Raw genomic sequence first — 21257 nt, forward strand, 5'->3', positions numbered from 1 at the left:
ACCTGCTAGTAAAATGCGTTTTGTTAAAATATACTTTTTCACTCATTTGGTCTTTTGAAAAATGTTGTTTGTGCTGTATTTAGACCCCTCTACCAAGAAATTTGTTTTTCATGCACACGTATAAAAATTGCGGTTTTTATCCAACGCAATCATAGGTTTGAACGTTGTTTTCAATTTAGTCTTGTTTATATTTTTTCGTTTGGGCTTGTATTATATTTGCCTTCGGATTTATATGATCCGTTCATCCTATTTTGACCTTTTCAAAATTCAAGAGTCTATCCTAAATTGAGGTAAACTATACGGCCTTCCAAATACCGTTTCGATTTCTAAAATCACTGAAGAGACATTAATTGTCGAAATCCGGATATGGTGTTCAAATTTTTGCACCTTTTGTTTGCGGTATACCATCTTTTCCGCAAGTTTATTGTTTTCTGTTTGGTAATAAATTAATAATAAGATCTATTTTGTTACATCTTGGGATCCGTTTATTTGGCAATCGCCAATGGCAGTCAGCAGGGTTTAAGAACATCAGTTGTTCGACCTGCAAGTCAAATGCGTTTTGTTAAAATATACTTTTTCACTCATTTGGTCTTTTGAAAAATGTTGTTTGTGCTGTATTTAGACCCCTCTACAAAGAAATTTGTTTTGCATGCACACGTATACAAATTGCGGTTTTTATCCAACGCAGTCATAGGTTTGAACGTTGTTTTCAATTTAGACTTGTTTATATTTTTTCGTATGGGCTTGTATTATATTTGCCTTCGGTTTTATATGATCCGTTCATCCTATTTTGACTCTTTCAAAATTCAAGAGTCTATCCTAAATTGAGGTAAATTATACGGCCTACCAAATACCGTTTCGATTCCTAACATCACTGAAGAGACATTAATTGTCGAAATCCGGATATGGTGTACAAATTTTTTCCCCTCATGTTTGCGGTATACCATCTTTTCCGCAAGTTTATTGTTTTCTGTTTGGTAATAAATTAATAATAAGATCTATTTTGTTACATCTTGGGATCCGTTTATTTGGCAATCGCCAATGGCAGTCAGCAGGGTTTAAGAACATCATTTGTTCGACCTGCTAGTCAAATGCGTTTTGATAAAATATACTTTTTCACTCATTTGGTCTTTTGAAAAATGTTGTTTGTGCTGTATTTAGACCCCTCTACCTAGAAATTTGTTTTGCATGCACACGTATGAAAATTGCGGTTTTTATCCAACGCAGTAATAGGTTTGAACGTTGTTTTCAAGCATGCAAAACAAATTTCTTGGTAAAAGGGTCTAAAAACAGCATAAACAACATTTTCCAAAAGACCAAAAAAGTGACAAAGTATATTTTAACAAAAAGTATAACTAAAGATGATGACCTTACAACAATGTTGTATAAGAAAAATTATTAACGCTGATCTTGATAGAGATGACTTACCTCAACTTTCACAAAAGGACGTTTCCTTTTTTCAACAACTCACACTATTTTAAAACATGAACTCAATGAAGGTTTATGATTTTTAAGATGGTATAAAGTATGATGAGGATTTTATGAATATGGAGATAAAGCAGACATAGCTGATAATGTTTCTGCAGAAGTATGTCTTTGCACTCATCATTTATTGGCGATAGATTGTCATAATCTCTCTTACATACAAAAGTTAGACCCACTAGAGTTAGTTAGAATTCTTTACCCCCTTCAAGACAAATTTGAGTATACTGACGATGAGTTTTTCGAGATCATAATGTATGAAATTTACAGACAACCCATTTTTGATTTAATACAAAATCGGACTCATCAACAGAATTTACGGATGTTATTAACAATGAGAGTGATAGTGAATAATGCGTTTTAGATGAAAAATTGAAAAAATTAACTATAAGGAGTTGAGTACTATAGTATTATATTATGATGGCTTCTTTTGATAATGACTTTATGAGTAGTAGTGCTTTTGAAGAGAAGGTAGAAGAACAAAATGAAGAAACATTGAAATGGAAAAACCTTTCCACTGGTGTATTGCATAAAATTATTGAAGTAACAGAAGTAGATGGTAAATTTGGTAAAAGTCACATATTAACTGTAAAAACAAGGGAAGGAGATAGAACAAGGGTGTGGGCATATAGTGGTTTAAACAAAGAGAAGGATAGTTAAGAAGGGTCTTATGTAAAAAGTACAGGGATTAAAATCAGTAAGAAATTAAAACATTTTCATACGACTTGGTTAGAATGTGAGTAGTGACTACAGTAAACAACTAAGTGAATACCAGTTAATTTTTTAATGTAGGTAAAACTAGATTAAAAAAATATTGGTGAAAATTGAAAAAAAACCATTATAAAATGAGTTAGTAATAGTAAATAAAGAAATGAATACAGACAACATACCTGGTCCATCTGGATTAACATCTACAACACATATACCAAGTGAAAGTGGTGGTGCTAGATTTGTAAAACAAAACAGATGCATCTAATGAAAAGTTGCAGGTAAACATGATTGTAAAGCAACTTTGACAATTGGCTAAGGATAAGGGGTTAATAGGGTACACTAAGAAATCCAAAGACATGTTAATTAACTTCATTGAAGAAAAAACCAATCATAGGTTTACACGCGAAGAAACGTTTACTAAGAAGGAATTAGCAACACTAAAAGCTTCGTTTAACAATGAAATTTTAAGTGAAAATGTATTAGAAGAGAAGATAAAGGAGCAAAATAAAGACGTTATAAAATGGCATGATCTTCATATTGATGTGTGGTATAAAATTTACAAAGTAACTGAAGAACATGATGAGTTAAACATATATGTACTTTGGGCGTCAATGGAAGGTAGATTGGGAGATAATGTTTTTAAAAAGGAAAAAAATTAAAATGTTGGTAAGCGTTATATATTAAATTTAAAAGTAAGTGTTGTTAAAACAAGGGTGTGGGCATGTAATAGGTTTATCAAAGAAAAGGTACTTTTAAAAGGTAATTACATAAAAAGTTTAGGTTATAAAAAAAATAATAAATATTGCTCTGATTATTTATACGAGTTAAGAAAATATTTTTGTTCAAATTGAAAAAAAAACGTTAAAACTTATATGATTGATCAATAATTATGAATAACTTGCAAGATGACAATGGTTAAAATTATTTTAAAAACAGGGTTACCACAGTAGTTTACGCGATTAATTACACTGTATTACCTCTTCAAAAACGGTTTATTTCTAAAAGTGTGAACGACATGGTTAACATAATCATTGACAACTTTAGTAGTAGATAATTAACAGTTGTGGTGATTGGTGATGACGATAGAGTTTTATACAACATGGTTAGGACTGTAGTTGACACCCTTAACCAGGATGAGGACAGTGAAAATGATAATGACTTTGAAGGTTTGGATGAGGACAGTGAGAATGATAGTGACGTGGACAATGTTTTTTTTTTTGTGAAAGTGATGATTAAAAAAAAAAGTGTTAATGAAGGTGTACGTTCCAATTCATTTTTTAATCTAGCTAAACACTAGATTAAAAAATATTGGTGTGTGTTATCAGTTAGTGTTTTCCTTAGGGTGTCGTAGGTGTTGTTTTTAAGAGTCTATGTAACAATACTCGTAAACTCTACGTCACTAATGTCATCATCATCCAAAGCTTTACTAACGACAATGAATTCAATAACTGCACATTTGCATGTATCACGAGGAAAGAATAACACATGCAATAGTAACAAAACAATTATACACATTGTATCGTCCATGTACTATGCCTGAAAGGGTACGTCCTTGTACTTTACCTACAGATAGCTCCCCAAGAAGAAGGAATTCCTTTGCAACTGACAAATGAATATATTATTATGTACATTTTATTAAACGTTTTGATCAAATAGTGTATAGTATATTATAAGATAGTTTGTTATTAGACGATTTTTGATATATTTAGATGTATTATTAAACTATTTGAATATTACATGCATTTTTTACCCATTAAAAAAACGCATATTCCCAAACACTTTTAGTACTCAAAAATGAAATGAAGAATTGAAATTTTAGTTTGTTTCGAAATATTTCCTTTTCATATTATAAAATATACATTCAAATAGATGCATTAGAGTCCATTGAAAAGTTTTTAAAAACATTCAAAACCATTAAAATATGGTCATAACACGACAAAGTTCATTATCTAGGACCTGACCTTGTGACCTTTGGCTCGGATGTCGTTACAAAAGGCCCTTTGGTCTAGGACCTTTTGTTTAAGAGTTATAACTAATAATGTATCGTCACACATCGTCAAAAAGTACACGTGTTATGTTCCTTAAGAAAATGTCATATCTCCACATTCGAAATGTAAAAGTTCCCTCTTAATAACCCAAATATTTCACACTATTCAAGACTACTTTAAATTTAACGGTTTCCACTTACTAGACATACGATCAAAGGTCAGCATACAAAATTGATCGTTACGCATTTTCTTAGTCACATCAAATGATGATCATTAGTGAAGATCCCAGGTGTTTACGACTTTCGGTTTGATAGTTTTACTGGCCAACCGACATCGGTTAGTTCTCAAAGGGGCATAACCATATCAATGAGTCTTTGATTCTATTCAATCCGAATGTAACGAACTATCTTTGGATTTTGTCTCCTTACTATAGTTATCGTGTTTATCCATTGACAATATCTTGGGATTTTGGGCAGATAACTCTGGACAGACAAAATTTTACGACTCACGGGGTGAGTTTCGGATAGATATTTGTAATAACTATACATAGTGCGACCCTAAAAGCGACATGTCTTACGGTTACGGAGGCAAAAGTTAGGCGGAAGAATAATACTTATAATCAGAAGAAATATAGTAAGTTTAAAGTACATAATGGTTTGTCTTCATGTTTGTAATATTATGCAACCAGATTTTTTATAATAAGCACACAAATAACAAAAACAATCTGGCCAATCACATTGGTCGCTGAGCAGGTAACACCTGGCGGAGACTTGAGAAATGTTACTGCTTCCTGACTGCATTTTCCACCAAGGTAATCTTTTATGCATTTTGTTATCGAATTTTCCTGTACTGTTCTAGAATGAAAAAGAGTACATATAGCTTAGATATTGGTAAATTATTTCTTTTTAAAATATATGCTGATTAAACTAGCATCATTTTGAATGATTTAGTGTGTTGTCATTAAATAACCGATTTTATTTGCTAAGTGCAAAGCTGAATAAAATCATGTGAAACAGCAGGAAAGATTAATTCTGTTTTGTTAATTGCTAAGACTGATATAATGAGGTAGCTATTTAAACTGTTAATTTATGATATCTCTGTACTGGTCAGTGGGTACGATTTGACAAACTAAACAATAAATCGTTCAAATTAGATATCACGTTTTCAGGTTTAGAGAAATTTAACTTACGACCATTGCATGATTGGATTACACCTTTCTTATTAGTCAATGAGCTTGCGGGGTCAGCACGAGCTCACATATATGTATTGTTACGGGACGGGGGTGTGTCCCATAAGTAACAGTATGAGTATGTAGGTTAACACACTGGTAACTATGTTATTGGTCAATTCTACTATCTGCATAAGCTGGTGTCGTATGTACAAACCTACAGCCTACCCCCCTATACCGTAACACTACCCCCTACCCAGGAAAAGAGTTCGTCCTCGAACTACAAATAGGACACCTACCTAATAAATAACTTCTTATCAACCTACTAAAAAAATAAAACCGGATCTTCTCTGTTGTTGTTGTCTCTGTTGACATGGTAAAATTCATCACAATAATCATCAATAGTTCTTATCTCTGGCACTGAGATAACATATATGGTATGAATACTATATCTCTGATATTAATATATATAGTCTTAAACATGGTATAATATTGTATCTCTTGTATTAAGATACTCACAACACTGAATACTAGTATATATCTGGTCTCAATATAAAGTGCTTACTCTACTTGTTGTTAACTTCATGGTATGGTTGGTTTAAATAAATAAATGTCTTATAAATGGTACTCCAATAACTGTGCATATCACCCGTCACATAAACACGTCAGTGAATCACAACAATACCATATGAAAAATATTCCACAGACCTTCCATCCGTCACACAGACACGTCGATGAGTCACCGGGAACACTGGTAAACTAATATAGGTAACAAAAATACTGCATGATATTCCACAGACATTCCACCTGTCACATAGACACGTCGGTGAGTCACCGGGACAATACCAAATAAAATTATTCCAGACCTTCCATCCGTCACACAGACACGTCGATGAGTCACAGGAACATTGGTAAACTAAAATAGGTAACAAAAACACTGCATGGTATTCCAAAGACATTCCAACCGTCACATAGACACGTCGGTGAGTCACCGGGACAATACCAAATATATTCAACTGACATCCCATCCGTCACTCAGACATGTCGATGAGTCAATCAGAATATTTCTGTGTACTAGTAAATAATACGGTAGTCAATAAAAGATCCAACCATACAACTCTGTTTATCATAAAACGGTCTATAAAAAGGGTTATGATAACTTATTCATTGGAAACGTGAATTTATACACAACAGCTCCTTAGCAGTTTCAACTAGCAAAACAACGTGATCTAACGAGGTATAATTATCTCTATATATAAATACTGAAATATTCAACGAACTCATTTTCAGGTATCGAAAATGACTATTATTAGTACAAAATTCATTTCATTAACAAATATATATATAAAAAAAACATGTTCACATGCTAACATTCATGGTATCTGAATGTAACAAAAATTGACGATTAAGTTCTCTTAGGACAATCTCTAATGATGTGTTCCTTCTCAATACAGAAATAACACTTCTGGTTTACCTTTGCATGTATGCAAATTGCAGTTTCAAATTTTGGTTGCTGTCTAAACCTTTTCTCTCTAGCCCTAAAAGTTTCACATTTCAGAGCACTGTACAACGCCCCGTCAATGGTTTCTACATTGCTTTGTACAATAGCCAATTCTAAATCATGATCATTTAGTGCTTTTCTAAATGCCCTATAAGTTAAAATAGTCTCTGGTATCGAGAGTCGCTGATGGGTAAGCCATTCTGACTAGCCTTTTTATATTATCAGCCAGTTCCTGTAATGGTTGACCTGGTATTCTATTACAAGCATCAATTTGTGACATATAAACATCTGTCAGGTTTTCAGGAGCAAACATTTTGGTTAATATTTTAACTAAATTACAATATGTTGGGATATTATCTATTTCAATATCAGCTAAGGTCGATAAAGCAGCACCATTCATACATGTAATAAGCTTTAAAACTTTGATATCTTCAGACCAATAATTTAATTTTGCAACAGCCTCAAAATGTAACTTGTACTCTAGCCAGTTAGTGGTCCCATTATACATTGATGGTTTGGTATACCCAATAGTCTCGCTGTATACTGGTTCTCGGTTAGACTGATTTGATTCACTACTCCCACATACATTATTTGTAACATAAGAAATTGTATGCTCACCTGAACAATCATTGTTAACTTTTGGTATATTATCTAAAACACTCCTACACAAATTTGCCACTTGGTCTCCTATTCTGGATATACTAATAAAAAGTGATTCATTCATAATTGCAAGTTTTTCTACTTTTTCATTAGTTATCTGTAACTGAATTTCAAAATTATGAACATGGTCCCCTAAGGTATTCAAATTTCTGCTGAACTGGTTCACTATATTTGTAATGACCTCAACTTTCTTGCTCATGGTATTTACTACAACATCTGGTTTTGATGCACACGAATTTTCACTAATCGGGGTAGACACATGACTGTTAGGAACAAAATTTTCTGAAGGGCTGACACAATTACTCATGTTGATATCAATTAAATCTGTTGTACAAATGGTTGGTCAATAAATTTCGTTAAATAAATATATAATGGCTCTAGTCTCTACTCTCGAGGTTTGGTTTATACGTATCCCACCGCCGGACACCAAATGTAACGGGACGGGGGTGTGTCCCATAAGTAACAGTATGAGTATGTAGGTTAACACACTGGTAACTATGTTATTGGTCAATTCTACTATCTGCATACTCTGGTGTCGAGTCACAAACTATGTAATACTGGTAGCGTAGCTGACATAATGATCAAGGTACTGGTAGCGTAGCAGACAAAACAGCTAAGGCACTGGTTTAAATATGGTAGCGCAGAAACTCCGCATTAACATTGACTTACTTATTACATGTACAACAAATAATAAGATTAATTAAACTTCACAATTTATTATATGCAAACAATCTATACTATTACAAGTATAAATCACATGAAAACCCACCAGAGCACTTTCGTTATAAAATAAACAGAGACCCCCCTTTTTGGTACGTTAATCGTTTGTCAACATCGTAGTAAACGTAGTAGATCTAAAACATCTAGGTCAATCATGGTTTGGTCCATTTATCCAACGGAGATGTATACACTATCAAAGGTACGCATATTTTACGTGTTGCATCGACTGCGGCGTATTTGGTTTTATTTGGTAATTTCCTTGGTATCAGGAGTGGACGCCCTGGTAGCGGGCCGCAGTCTCCTTGAAGACTCATGTGCACTCGCTTTTATACATCTGTCCCACCAAAGTCTCGTGCCCATATGGTGATTGTGGGCAAATTACGTAAAGCTGATTGGATGCTGATCTCAGGTCATTAGGTAACGACGTCAATAAACTTGATGATGCAAATGGCGGCGATTGCGAATGTTGACATTCTGTCAAGTCGGGAAATGGACAAACGGAAATTAACTAAGCTTACTCTTAGCATGTATGGGCCCCAGTTACAATATTCGGGCCTTACGCAAATAAACTAGCAAGGTAATAAAGCGGGAACGTGTGAAATAATGGTAAACAGAAGTTGGGAACCGTCGTTCAGTCAAGGGACCCCCTGGTTAAACAGTGAAGACGAACTCTATATCATTATTCCCAGAGACCTTACTAACAATATTTATATACAATAACAATAAAATTATATGTAATGTTCATCAAATGTCTTTATATACACCTTGACTAACAGTAAACGACGGACGCGAAAATAGAAGTTAGTGTTTACTGATTAGCCCGAAAAAGTCGTATGTACAAACCTACAGCCTACCCCCTATACCGTTACAGTATTATTTGTGCACTTCTTTTTATCATCAGCTTTCAACTTGTAAACTTGTAATTTATATTAAAGAACAAGTGTGAAATTTAAATTCCCACCCGCATACCTCCCTTGATTGTATCTTTAGAATTCGAAGTAGATATGTTCGTGACTATTGAACAGCGGTATACTACTGTTGCCTTCATGTACAATGTATATATGGTTCTTAGTGGGGCAGATTATTGTTCTCACCTTTGCTATTCTTTGTCATTTATTTAATTGATATGACTTTAGTTTATGTAATTTCGTATTACTTATGTATTATAATTCCATTTAAATTATAAACATTTATGTCAAATGTTTTATTTGAAAAATGCATTTCTTGCATTTTATGATTTGGAATAAATGACCCTTTTTCGTCAATGTTTTTTTTTTCATAGCAAAAAACGCTCAGATTCTGGCCTGTGTATACTTTTAATTTATGTTTATGAGGGAACTACTATGTTGCATGTTGCATATTGTTTGTTGCATGTTGCATGGTGCGGTTGATTTTCATACAGTATATTTATAAATAAAACTTAATAAAAAAAAACAAGAGTGATTTTTTATAAACATAATGTTCTGTGATTTCATTTGTTCTATATCAATGTATATGTGGTCATTTAAATGTTTCGGAGTTTAGTGTGACGTCCATTTTCACTGAACTAATACACATTTGTTCAAGTGGTTGAAGACCCGTTGGTGGCCTTGTGCTGTTTTCTGCTCTTTGATGGGGTTGTTGTCTCTTTGACACATTCCCCATTTCCATTCTCAATTTTATCATCTTTATTTCTGTTGATAAATGGTCCGTTGCAGGGATTAAAAGGTGATATCTATACTACTAAAGGAAGAGACCGATTTCATTGAGCCGCAACTCCTCTGAAACCATACAAAGTCGGAAATATTTGTGATATAATGTATAAATGTAGTGTTTTGTACTTCCTAAATTTGTCCTTGAAACAATCTTTTTTCCACAGAAAACGCCAATTTTTGAGAAAATATCCATATTCGGAGACCGTTATCGATCCGTGTCTTATACGCTTTCGCGCATTCTCAGTCGATGTACGGCCTGCGAAATTTAAAAAATCTTGTTTCAACACTTGTCCAATTGTGCCGCGATTTCGCGGGCATCTTCTAGTCACTAGAAAATATATAATCTACTTACCTGTATAAGGGTCTGGGTGGAGTAAACAGACTAGATAATAATAGTCAAATAATACAAAGAATTGTAGAGAAAAATGAGCAAAAAAATAGAGAACAATTGGGTGCAAAAGTATACAGAATAACAGAGGAAAATTAAAGAATTAGGTAATACAATTCTTATTACAGAAATAAACGATTTACAAGATAAAGAAATCATATAATCTCAGAAAATATTGATAGGAAAATTATTTTAATAAGAATTTGACAGAACAAGCGTTAATTTTAAAGAAAAAGAAATTGTCCTAACAATTTTAAAAGAGTACAGAAATGGATGACCCCATTCATACATTCTTGTATAGAAAGCTTTTAATAAAAAAAGAAGCATTCTTATGCAAGAACATATCGTCATTATAACAATCGTAAATAAAAACTTAAAAGTAAGTTAATGTTCTTATTCGTCTATTTCTTTTTGTCTGATTGCACATATATTGATTTAGTGCATGCTGAAAGGTAGATTTATTTTGAAAAAACATTAGCATGAATACATTATTACTTTCACTGTTGCGCCTCAATAGACTGTTTACACGTACATTTTCATTAAAACTCAAAGTGAAAGAACAAATTTATATAAATAGATACTGTCACTATATAGGGTAATTTTATTATAAAGGTGATCAGTTATTACTACTACGAATGCCGGAGGTGTGTCTAGATTGGCAGAAGATAGATAGCACGAATACAGATACAATCGATTGTAGAATGGTTTCTTTCTGTATTTTGAGGTATAAATGGAATACAGAACTAACAAACCGTGCATACAAGTCTTACATAGTTAAGTCCCGTGAATTTGTTTTAAACCAAGAAAAGATAAGACTAATTTTTATCTACCGTGTAAAAATTTCATCTAAAGTTTGACTTGCGGGGAAATTTCACTTTATCGCCCTGAATTCCTGATGATTAAAACATTCCTTTATTATATTCGGAAAGTGGCTTTAATTTACATCATTTAGAACGGTTTTACCCTTGAATGAATTCTGACAGTTCAACCCTGGTCAGATTTGGAGAGTTTTACCATAGAACAGATTTGGGCAGTTTTGTTGTTGTGATTCGGACAGCTCTTTCATTGGACAATTCTAGATCAACTTTATCGTCCAATTACGCAGATCTGTTTCTACAAAAATAGGAATCGTAGAAATTAATTCCTTGTTCTATGTCACGATAAATCTTGCTTGATGAAGAACCACAATGATTCTGGCAACAAATACACCAAATATAATATCAAAATTCTTGACCTTTTGTTTGACAATATATATACATAAAAGTAATCAAAGATCTTATTCATTGACACTACTTTTTCATTTTCAGATTTCATATCCCTCAATAACCCACAATTCAGTTAACAATAGGGGAAACTACAAACTTAGAAACCAAAACCCAACCAAAAAATAGGGTTGATCATAAGTGTCCTGTATGGGTTGCAAATCTTTCTTCACAGGTTTCACCAGTGTTGTTCAAGTTAGTACAAATTCGGTGATGTCACATTTGAGGAAAAGAGGACAATTGGAACAGATATTCACTAACAGTCAACAAACTCGTGATTGCGTCCCTCAAGTTTGCGAAAGGATGACATCATTTTCACCACTTGTAAGCAGCAACTCCCTTCAAAGGAATCGGGATAGAAGATGCAAGCTTTGGAATATCGTTTCAAATGGGACAGTAACTAATATTCTATGTCCCATCATATATGGCGTTAAAATGTCTCAATTAATACGTTACATTTGTACACCCATGCATGTGCTCACTACAAGGATTTCATTTACAGGCCCCATTTTATTCATATAGCTCTACACGCAGGGTTGGCAAAAACCCGGGTTTAATGTGTATTGCCCAGCCCAGTTGGAAATACTGGGAAAACCCGGGTTTTACTGGGTTTTACCGGGTAATACTGGGCAATACTGGGTAATATGAAATACTGGCCTGAATTTTAAAGAGAATTCAGTGATTAATTACAAATGCAATACATTAAAGCTATTTGTATGTCTAATACGTCTTCGACTTTCAAATATTTGGGCACTGACGTTCCTGGTGGAGGTAAATCCAGAAAAGGCGGTTTGGACGTGAGTAATAAAAAAATGTTATTGGCATTTACAAGGTGTGACAGAAGAACCGCCCGAACAACAGAAATGTGCAAAAGTTTTTGTGTCTAAAATCAGTAGCGAGATGTTTTATTGGTCTGATCTTTAGTTACAAGTATAATCATCTGCTTTATAAATGTACCGACTGTGTCCTATTCCCGATTGACATTTTGACAAATAGGCGGGCGATTCATGCAATCAGGAAACGCTTACCCTGCTGAATCAACTGATCTTGCTCCTTTTGGAGTTTTTTGTTTTAAACTTGATTTGTATCTTCTTTTGTGAACAAGTTAGTTTTAACTATGGGCCGGCACTAAGCCGGTCCATCATATGATATGGGTTTGAGATTGTTACATGATTATCTGCGGATCTATATTATTATTTTCTGTACATGCAAAATTAAAGATTTTAGGTAAATGAAATAAATACATTTTTATTAATTTTTATAAAAGAAGAATATGCCAATTTTAAAAAAATTCTTAAATATATTTATAACAATGAATGTTCATTGTTTTGTTTGTGCACAGAATGCGTGACTCATATTTGCGTAAATTCCCAAACGGTTATTTTTAGAAATGTAAACAAGGTACCATAATCTTACAACAACTCGTCGTCGGAACATGGGAAATGATTTATAGTGTGCGGTTTTTTTTCTTAAAATAGTTATTTTATATTCTATTTTGATTATTATATACAGTTTTCATCACGAAGAAAAATAATCATAATAAAGATATCTTTACTTTCAACGTAAACGATCTCGGGAGTTTTTATAGGTAACATGTTTCCATGTTTCGCGGGTTTTTTACAAAGACACAGAAATGTCAAAGTTCAAGCCGTTCGTTTTTCTCGGAGATTGTCATCAGTCCAATCCAGAAGCATCGCACAAATACAAGTTGCTTTCTTTAAAAAAAAAAGAAGAAAAGCAATACGTGTACCCAAGACCGCTGACTGGTCACCAAAAAATTGTTGCTGAAAATTGTTTGCTTTTGAATTGAAATATTTGACTGTGAATAGAATAAGATAATGATGATGTTAAAACACCTTTATTGAAAATATGCAATTGTGTGTATCAAAGACATATATAACTAACTACCTGTATTACTGATCGAAAATATTCGAGGTCCCTCAGGGGGTTCACGCAAAAGGGATTTTCAACTTCATTAACTGAAGTGATTTTCAAGCCTCTCAAATATCCACTTGGTGTTTGTTAATACTTTGCAATTTTACTGCAACCCAACAGAAATGAAAACATTTTGTCAAGGATTTCTCAGCTGTTACGAAGAGAATAATTTGCTATTCTGTCTAAAGCTTTCTGATTTTTAGTTGTAGTATGTAAGCAGTTTTTTAGTCTGTCGTATACCCAATGAAAATATGAAGGGATATGGAGTAAATGTACATGAGACAATATTAATATCAATACATGGTAAAACCCAAAAATTGAACGTTTTTATTGTTGTCATTCATCTTCAAGTCACTATGAGGCATTCAATAATGAGCAATATTCCTCATAACTGGTAATAAGTTCCAGTTGACCCCTCGCATCGGTTTGAGCAGAATTCATTGTTAAATATCATACAAAGCTACATTCATATTTTTATGTCTGTTTGTTGATACTTTAAAATTTCACCAAAACCGAATAGAGTCGAGGATTTCTCAACCTTTACTGAGAGGAATAATTTGACATCTGTTTGGTTTAAGATTTTTATATCTTTTGTCAAACGAAGTTTGGGAATGGATATAGTGTTTCATATGTCCATCACAAAGTTAAAGTCCATCTAACTCTGGAAGTATAAGTCATAGTTCATGATATTTTGTTCATAGATGCGTCTTGAATAACCAAGGGGTCCTGATAAAAATAAGGTCATCTTGACCTACATTTCAAATATGAGTGACTGATTAAAGTTTGCGTTAGAGTCCATATCTAAGATACAACTCGTGGAGAAATAATATTTTGTCAGCAGATGCATCTTTTATAGTCAGGAGGGTCCTAAAAAATAAGCCATCTTGACATAACATTCATTGATGAGAAAATGAGGTGAAAGGCTGCGTTAAAGTCCATATCTGAGATGAGGAATACAAATATTTTGTCAGTATATGCAACTTTGATGGTCACGAGTTTCAAAATCAAGACTTGAAAATGAATGAAATGATATTCCATTTCATCAACTGCACTTAAATGATATTCGATTTCATCAACTGCACAATTTAGTAATATTTTATAGCATTATCATAACTAATTGGATTGGAACAGTTCTGGTAATTGAGCATTTTACACTTTTTTACACCAAAAACCTCCTTACTTCCGACCCAAAGATTTGGTGCGTGCACCAATTTACTCTCTTGTGTTGTGCTGTTACACGAAAGTTGGAGGGTTTAGAGCTCGCAAACAACTTCGCCACATTTTGTATGTGCAATCCCAAGTCAGGAACCGGTTATCCAATGGTTTCCGTTATTTTGCTGTCTATCATATTTGTTTTTCGTTTGTTGTTTTGTATATAAATGAGGCAATTAGTTTTCTCGTTTGAATTGTTTTACATTTTGTCATGTCGGGGTTTGTCACAGTTTACTATATGGTATGGTTTTGTTAAATGTGAAGGCCGTACGGTGATTTATAGTTGCTTACAACTACGTCATTTGGTCTCTGGTGGGTAGTTTTCGAATTGGCAATCATACTACATCTTCTCATCTTTACATCATGAGATATATATTTAAAATCATTAAACTTCTGTTGTCTCAAATTTAAAAAAAAACTTTTCTAGACTAGTTTAGTGGTATGACTTTTAAAGCGAATTAAGGACTGCTTCAAACTTTTTGAGTACCATTTATCGGTGTTTACCGATTTAATGAAAAAATGGGCAAGTTAAATTTTCAATATATATTATTTTCGATTGAAAAAAAACAAGCTATAGAAATCCCTTTTGAGTTCTAAGTATAAACAAAAATAAACCCTCAGTGACTGACAGAGAATCGATAACAAATAAATAATAGCACTACAAACTAATATAAATATAATTTAGAGAATATTCAAGAAAAGTAAATTATTGAATTAAATTGGATTGTAAAATTACAGACAGTCCATCCTCTCAGTCTTAACGACAATATCATGGGAATTGGTAATATATCTAGAACAGATTCTGTTAACATTTTGGATATAGTTTCTAAAACAGTACGTAAAAACTGTTCTCATGGGCGTAGAATAAATCGCAATCAAAGAAAATTTCGTAATAACAATACTAATATTTCGGACCTAATTTATGTTTCAAAAAACAACGGAAGACACTATCTATTAAACATGCTCTGTTCTTTGCCTGTTAATAAATTACACCAAATTTTGGAGGCATGAAACACAATTCCATATTGCAGTCCTAAGTATGAAATCGTACATTTATGGCCCCAGTTCCCATGTTATAACAGGAGACCTTAACACAGTTTGTGACCGAGAGTTGAAATCATTCCTCAGTAAAGGACCTAAATATCGTCCCCCGTCAATTATTAATTGGAATGAGTGTCGTAATATCATCCACGACTCACTCCGTACTTACTGCTCTAAATGGATAAAACGAGAAAAAGCTGACAAGAAATCATTAGATTCTTTTTTTAATTCGGTAATGAACATAGTTGATATACGTATTCAACATTTTAAAGATCATTTTACTCCTAACAACAACCATAATAGCCCAATTTCCCGTATCAAACATAAGCTAAAAGAACTCGCCAAGGAATATATTTTTGTCCCGGCTGATAAGGCTGCTAGCAATATCATTATTGTTTGACGTAAATTTTACATTGATGTTCTACAAAAGGAAATCACGAATTCACCAACATTCCAACTGACTCCATTTTCGGAAAATGACATCTGTAACAAACATATACTTTTAGCTACCTCTTTACAAGCAGAACTAAATACAATGAAAGTTTCAACTTTGTACTGGCTTCCAAAGCTGCATAAAACTCCTTACAAATATAGATTTATTTCGTCTTCAAGCCATTGTTCCACTACTAAACTATCTATTCTACTTACAAGAACACTTGGTACAATCAAAAACCTGGTAATAAATTGTTCAAATAAGGCCTTTGAAAATAGTGGAATTAATTACTTTTGGAGTGTCAAAAATTCGTTGGAAGTACTTGATAAATTATATGCTTATATTGGTGATTTTGAATCTGTTCAAAGTTTTGATTTTTCTACCCTATATACCACGTTGCCTCATAATCTTATTAAGAAAAATTCACACACCTGATTAAATGGGCATTTACAAAGTCGGAATGCGAATATATATGTTCAAACTCTTTTAGGTCATTTTTTAGTAACAACAAAAAAAAAGAACTATGTCAATTGGACCTACTTTGATACTATAACTGCCCTTAATTTTTTACTAGATAACATTTTTGTTCGTTATGGAGATTCCGTATATCATCAGGTTATCGGAATTCCCATTGGGACTAACTGTGCACCACTTATTGCGGACCTGTTTCTGTATTGTTATGAGTTACAATTTACAACTAAAATCAGCAAAGACCCATCGAAACAACATCTGATTCAAAAATTTAATAACACTTTTAGATATTTAGATGATATATTGGCTCTCAATTATGACGACTTCAGTATGTACACTAGAGAGATTTATCCTGCCGAACTGACTTTAAATAAAGCTAATACCAACAATGAACACTGCCCTTTCCTGGATCTTGATATCTTTGTCATTAACGGGAAACTTAATACCAAAATTTATGATAAAAGAGATGATTTTTCATTTCCTATTGTTAATTATCCATTTTTAGATGGTGACATTCCCTTGGCGCCATCTTTTGGTGTTTATATATCTCAACTTGTTCGATTCACTCGTGTATGTAACAACGTATTTGATTTCAACGAAAGAAATCTCTGTATAACTGAAAAATTATTACATCAGGGTTTTCGATATCACAAACTAGTCAAAACATTTACTAAATTTTATCATCGGTAAAAGGACATCATTCGTAAATATAAATCAACATGCAGACATCTTATAAGTTCAGGTATTTCACATCCAATATTTTATGGTAATATTCTTTACAAAGCACAAAAATGTCGGCATTCACCTCAAAAGCTAACCAAACCTTTAAACAGACTTATTCGGAAAGGATATAGTTACGATACTGTTGTCAAGTCATTAAGGATTGCATATTTTGGTATTAATATTGATTCACTCATAGGGTCTTTGCATCGGAAATAAACACATTTATTCTAAAACCAGTTGTTGGCATGATACGGGTTATGTTCTTCTCATATATTTTATGATGGTATGATACTAAACCCCTAACGGGAGGGATTGTACTTGATTTTCATATGATGAAGACATAATCTTTCAATCAGTTTAATTGAGGTTAGGAGCTGGGATGTCAGTAGCTGCTAGTAGTCCTTTGTTCATTTATGTATCATTGTTATTTTGCTTAGTTTCTTTTGTTACCTATTCTGACATCGGACTCGGACTTCTTTTAAACTGAGTTTTGCTATTGCGTATTGCTATGTGTTTCTTTTTTCTACATTGACTAGAGGTATAGGAGGAGGGTTGAGATCTCACAAAACATGTTTAACCCCGCCGCATTTTTGCGCCTGTCCCAAGTCAGGAGCCTCTGCCCTTTGTTAGTCTTGTATGTTTTTTAATTTTAGTTCATTTATATTTTTTGGAGTTAAGTGTGACGTCCATTTTCACTGAACTAGCACACAATTTTATTTAGGGGCCAGTTGAGGACCACCTCCGGGTGCGGGATTTTCTCGCTGCATTGAAGACCCATTGGTGGCCTTCGGCTGTTGTCTGCTCTTTGGTCGGGTTGTTGTCTCTTTGACATATTCCCCATTTCCATTCTCAATTTTATGTACACTGAAGAATTTGATGTTTTTGTGATGGTATACCAGAGCATTATTAAAGTCTATGCATGCAAATATCAAGTGTAAAATATATATTTTTTTTGGTACAAAATGTTCTGCTTTTGATCGTCGATTATTCGCGTTTATGAACGTATCACTGACTGCTGTGTACAAATGATATGATGTATGTAATTAACGGGGAAATTTACACAGTGTCACACTTTCACACTTTCAGCTTCCCAGAACAATGCGAAAAACTAAATTTAAGCCAAAAAATTGATATGCGGTATCCGGAGTACATTCATACATTGCGTATCATATGTTTAAAACAAAGTATTAAGTCACTCACCAAAGTTTGTCATGCCAATACTCCCCGCCTCGTACAAAAAGTAAACACAAGAGGAAAAAACCAATATACGTTATCTTGTATACATACATTGCTTCTCGTATGTTCAAAAAAAGTAAATATTAAGTCACTGACAAAGATTCCGGATGCCATTACCCCCCGTTCGGTGTAATAGTAAATACTCATATACTATCTCACTATGTAGTAATGTGTGTAAATAAATCATTTGACGCTGACAAAAACTCACCCGCATTGAGATATAACGATATCATTTGGGTTGTTTGCTTTCAAACACGTCTGTAAATATTGAACTTGTCCTGCCAGAGTAGTGGCCATACAATGGGTCAAAGAAGCCATTCCTGTCAAGTAAAACAATATTATTTTTAGGCAGGCATACATATTGTATCATGCCATCAATATAAGAATGTTTGCCTGGTGGAAAGAACTCATCTAGTGGTGGAAGACTATATCTTAATGGGACAGTCTGGAAAAATTTTAATATAGGTAAAAGACGAAACAGTCTGCAGAGCCATAGCAGTATTGAAGTCAGCAAAACTAGAATTTAGGGAACTTTATACACTGTTTATTTAGCGTTTCTTTTCATCCATCATTAAGATTTCAATCATTTTTATTGTTTGCTCTGTTTGATTATAATGAATATATTGTACATTCAGTAGTTAACGCGCGTTCTATTTTTTCTGAAAATTTTTCAATCCAAATTCTGCAAAATATTTTATGATGTGAAGAATTGTCAAGATAACGGTATTCGAATATGGTAAAAATTACCAACTTAACAGTGATGCTTATATAAATATCTAGTGCCGAAAGGTTTTGTAACAGTTGAATGATTTAGTTGGGGTCATATAAAACCCGATAAAACAAATTTGCAATTTTTTAAATACTTCCTTTTGGTTAATTTTAATTGTTTGCTCTATGGCTCTGTATTTTGTAGAGGACTAAACTCTCAAAAACCCTTTAAAACATACTAGTATATAGCTTATGACTAAAATCTTTGTTTTGCTGATCTTGTCTTACTGATCATTCTTACTGTTTACCATAGTTCTTGTCAAAAAGTGCAAAAAATCAACGTCCTTTAGGGTCAGACATCAGTACAGGCAGATGCTTGTGTCATGCTAAAACACCAGCAGCTCAATTGTGCCGGCTTACCGTTTAACATTTGATATATAACTCTAAACTAATCAAGATCATCTCAAATGGCCGTAAGCAAGATTCTATTCTCAGTTGACATATTAATTCTGATGATCACAATTAGACACAACTCAACCAACTGATATTTCCTACAATTTGTTAAAACTAAATTTAAAGGCCCTCCAGATAACACTTTTTTAAGCTACTATAACTTGCACGATTTTAATTTTGTGAAAATTGGTGTTGGTGTGGGATATTTTGTCGTCTGTTTTCAATTTATTTACTGTTTGTTTAAATCTAAGACGCTTCTCCATTTTTGAAAGCCATATTTTGACCTTCAAATGTCATTTGTGCTTTAGTTGTTAGCAGGCCAATTGATGTTTATACCGCATCTCCTTACATTCAAGACGGTAATTAAAAAAATTATTAACAGGGAAAAAGTTGATTGAATTTAGATTTTAGTCTTGCACTTGTTGCAATTCCTACTAATTCATTTGATTTTATTCTGTATCCTTTTATTTATTTTACAAAATATACCTCGTATATGCAATTTCAAAAGACAAACTGCATTCATATGGAAACCAACTTTGTCCCTCTGTTTGTCTACTAGTTGCTTTATTCTTATGAGACAGACTTTATACAGAAACTGAGTAAGAAAATTAAACAGAAGCAGGCATAATTCTTCACGTATGTGTGTTATAATAACTATCATACTCAAAATAGCGAAAACCAGATTAAAATATATGACATTAAATGAAATAACCTTTTAAAAATGTTTTACGTCCGAAGCGCTTTAGTGGATGGACCTTCATTTGTAAAGCTGAATCCTAAACAGAGAGAGGGATGCGTAAATATGTAAACAACCGTTGACAAGGTTCTTAACTCGATACATGCATATGCATATGTTGCGGGGTTGAACTTGATTTTTCAGATCTCAAACTTCCCACTTTTAATAACAATACTAATATGTAATGACCTAGCTTCTTTGATCTTCACCTTCTTTAAACTCAAAAACCTATTCAGTGGTTTTTTAATGTCTTATCTAACAAAATGAAAATTCCAAAAATATATGTGCCAAACACGTCAATGAAAATTTTCCACGGTGTAGAAAACGCGACGTGTTTGGAATAATTCAACATATTATAAGCATTAAATTTACAACAAATTAGCATGTCAATGATATATCATGTTAACACATAAGTGTTGACTACTGGGTTTGTGATACCCTTACTTCTAAAACTTTGTGGGCAAGAAATCTTCCAAAAACACAAATGACTAAGACTATTGCCTTTGCAGCGAATTCAAATATTCGGTTTCTCCAGAAAATTCGATAAGTTCATGCTAAAATGACGTAAAATGATTATGAGAAACATACGAGGGGAATGCATATACTCTCTTAACATACTCGTATCATTTTCGTAGATATTTCGTAAGCCTTCTCTTTTTTTAGACGGGAACGTAAAGTTTTTAAAAAATACTACTTTTTTGGACAAATAATATCAAAATAATAGAAAAGATTACC

General features: G+C 33.2%; 1 protein-coding gene across 1 annotated transcript in view; it reads right to left on the reverse strand.

Moving 5' to 3' along the window:
- Window positions 1–4806: 4806 nt before the first annotated feature.
- The window catches only part of LOC127706525 (uncharacterized), a 28597-nt gene continuing 12146 nt past the window's right edge, over window positions 4807–21257 (reverse strand). Inside the window, exons 4-5 of the mRNA XM_052211192.1 lie at window positions 18834–18945; window positions 4807–5035 (exon numbers count right to left, since the gene is read on the reverse strand). Coding sequence (XP_052067152.1) covers window positions 4858–5035; window positions 18834–18945 — 290 coding nt within the window. The 3' untranslated portion in view covers window positions 4807–4857. The remainder of the gene's footprint in view (window positions 5036–18833; window positions 18946–21257) is intronic.

This window comes from Mytilus californianus, unplaced genomic scaffold (assembly GCF_021869535.1).
Source record: "Mytilus californianus isolate M0D057914Y unplaced genomic scaffold, xbMytCali1.0.p SCAF_6, whole genome shotgun sequence".
Classification (NCBI taxonomy): Eukaryota; Metazoa; Mollusca; class Bivalvia; order Mytilida; family Mytilidae; genus Mytilus; species Mytilus californianus.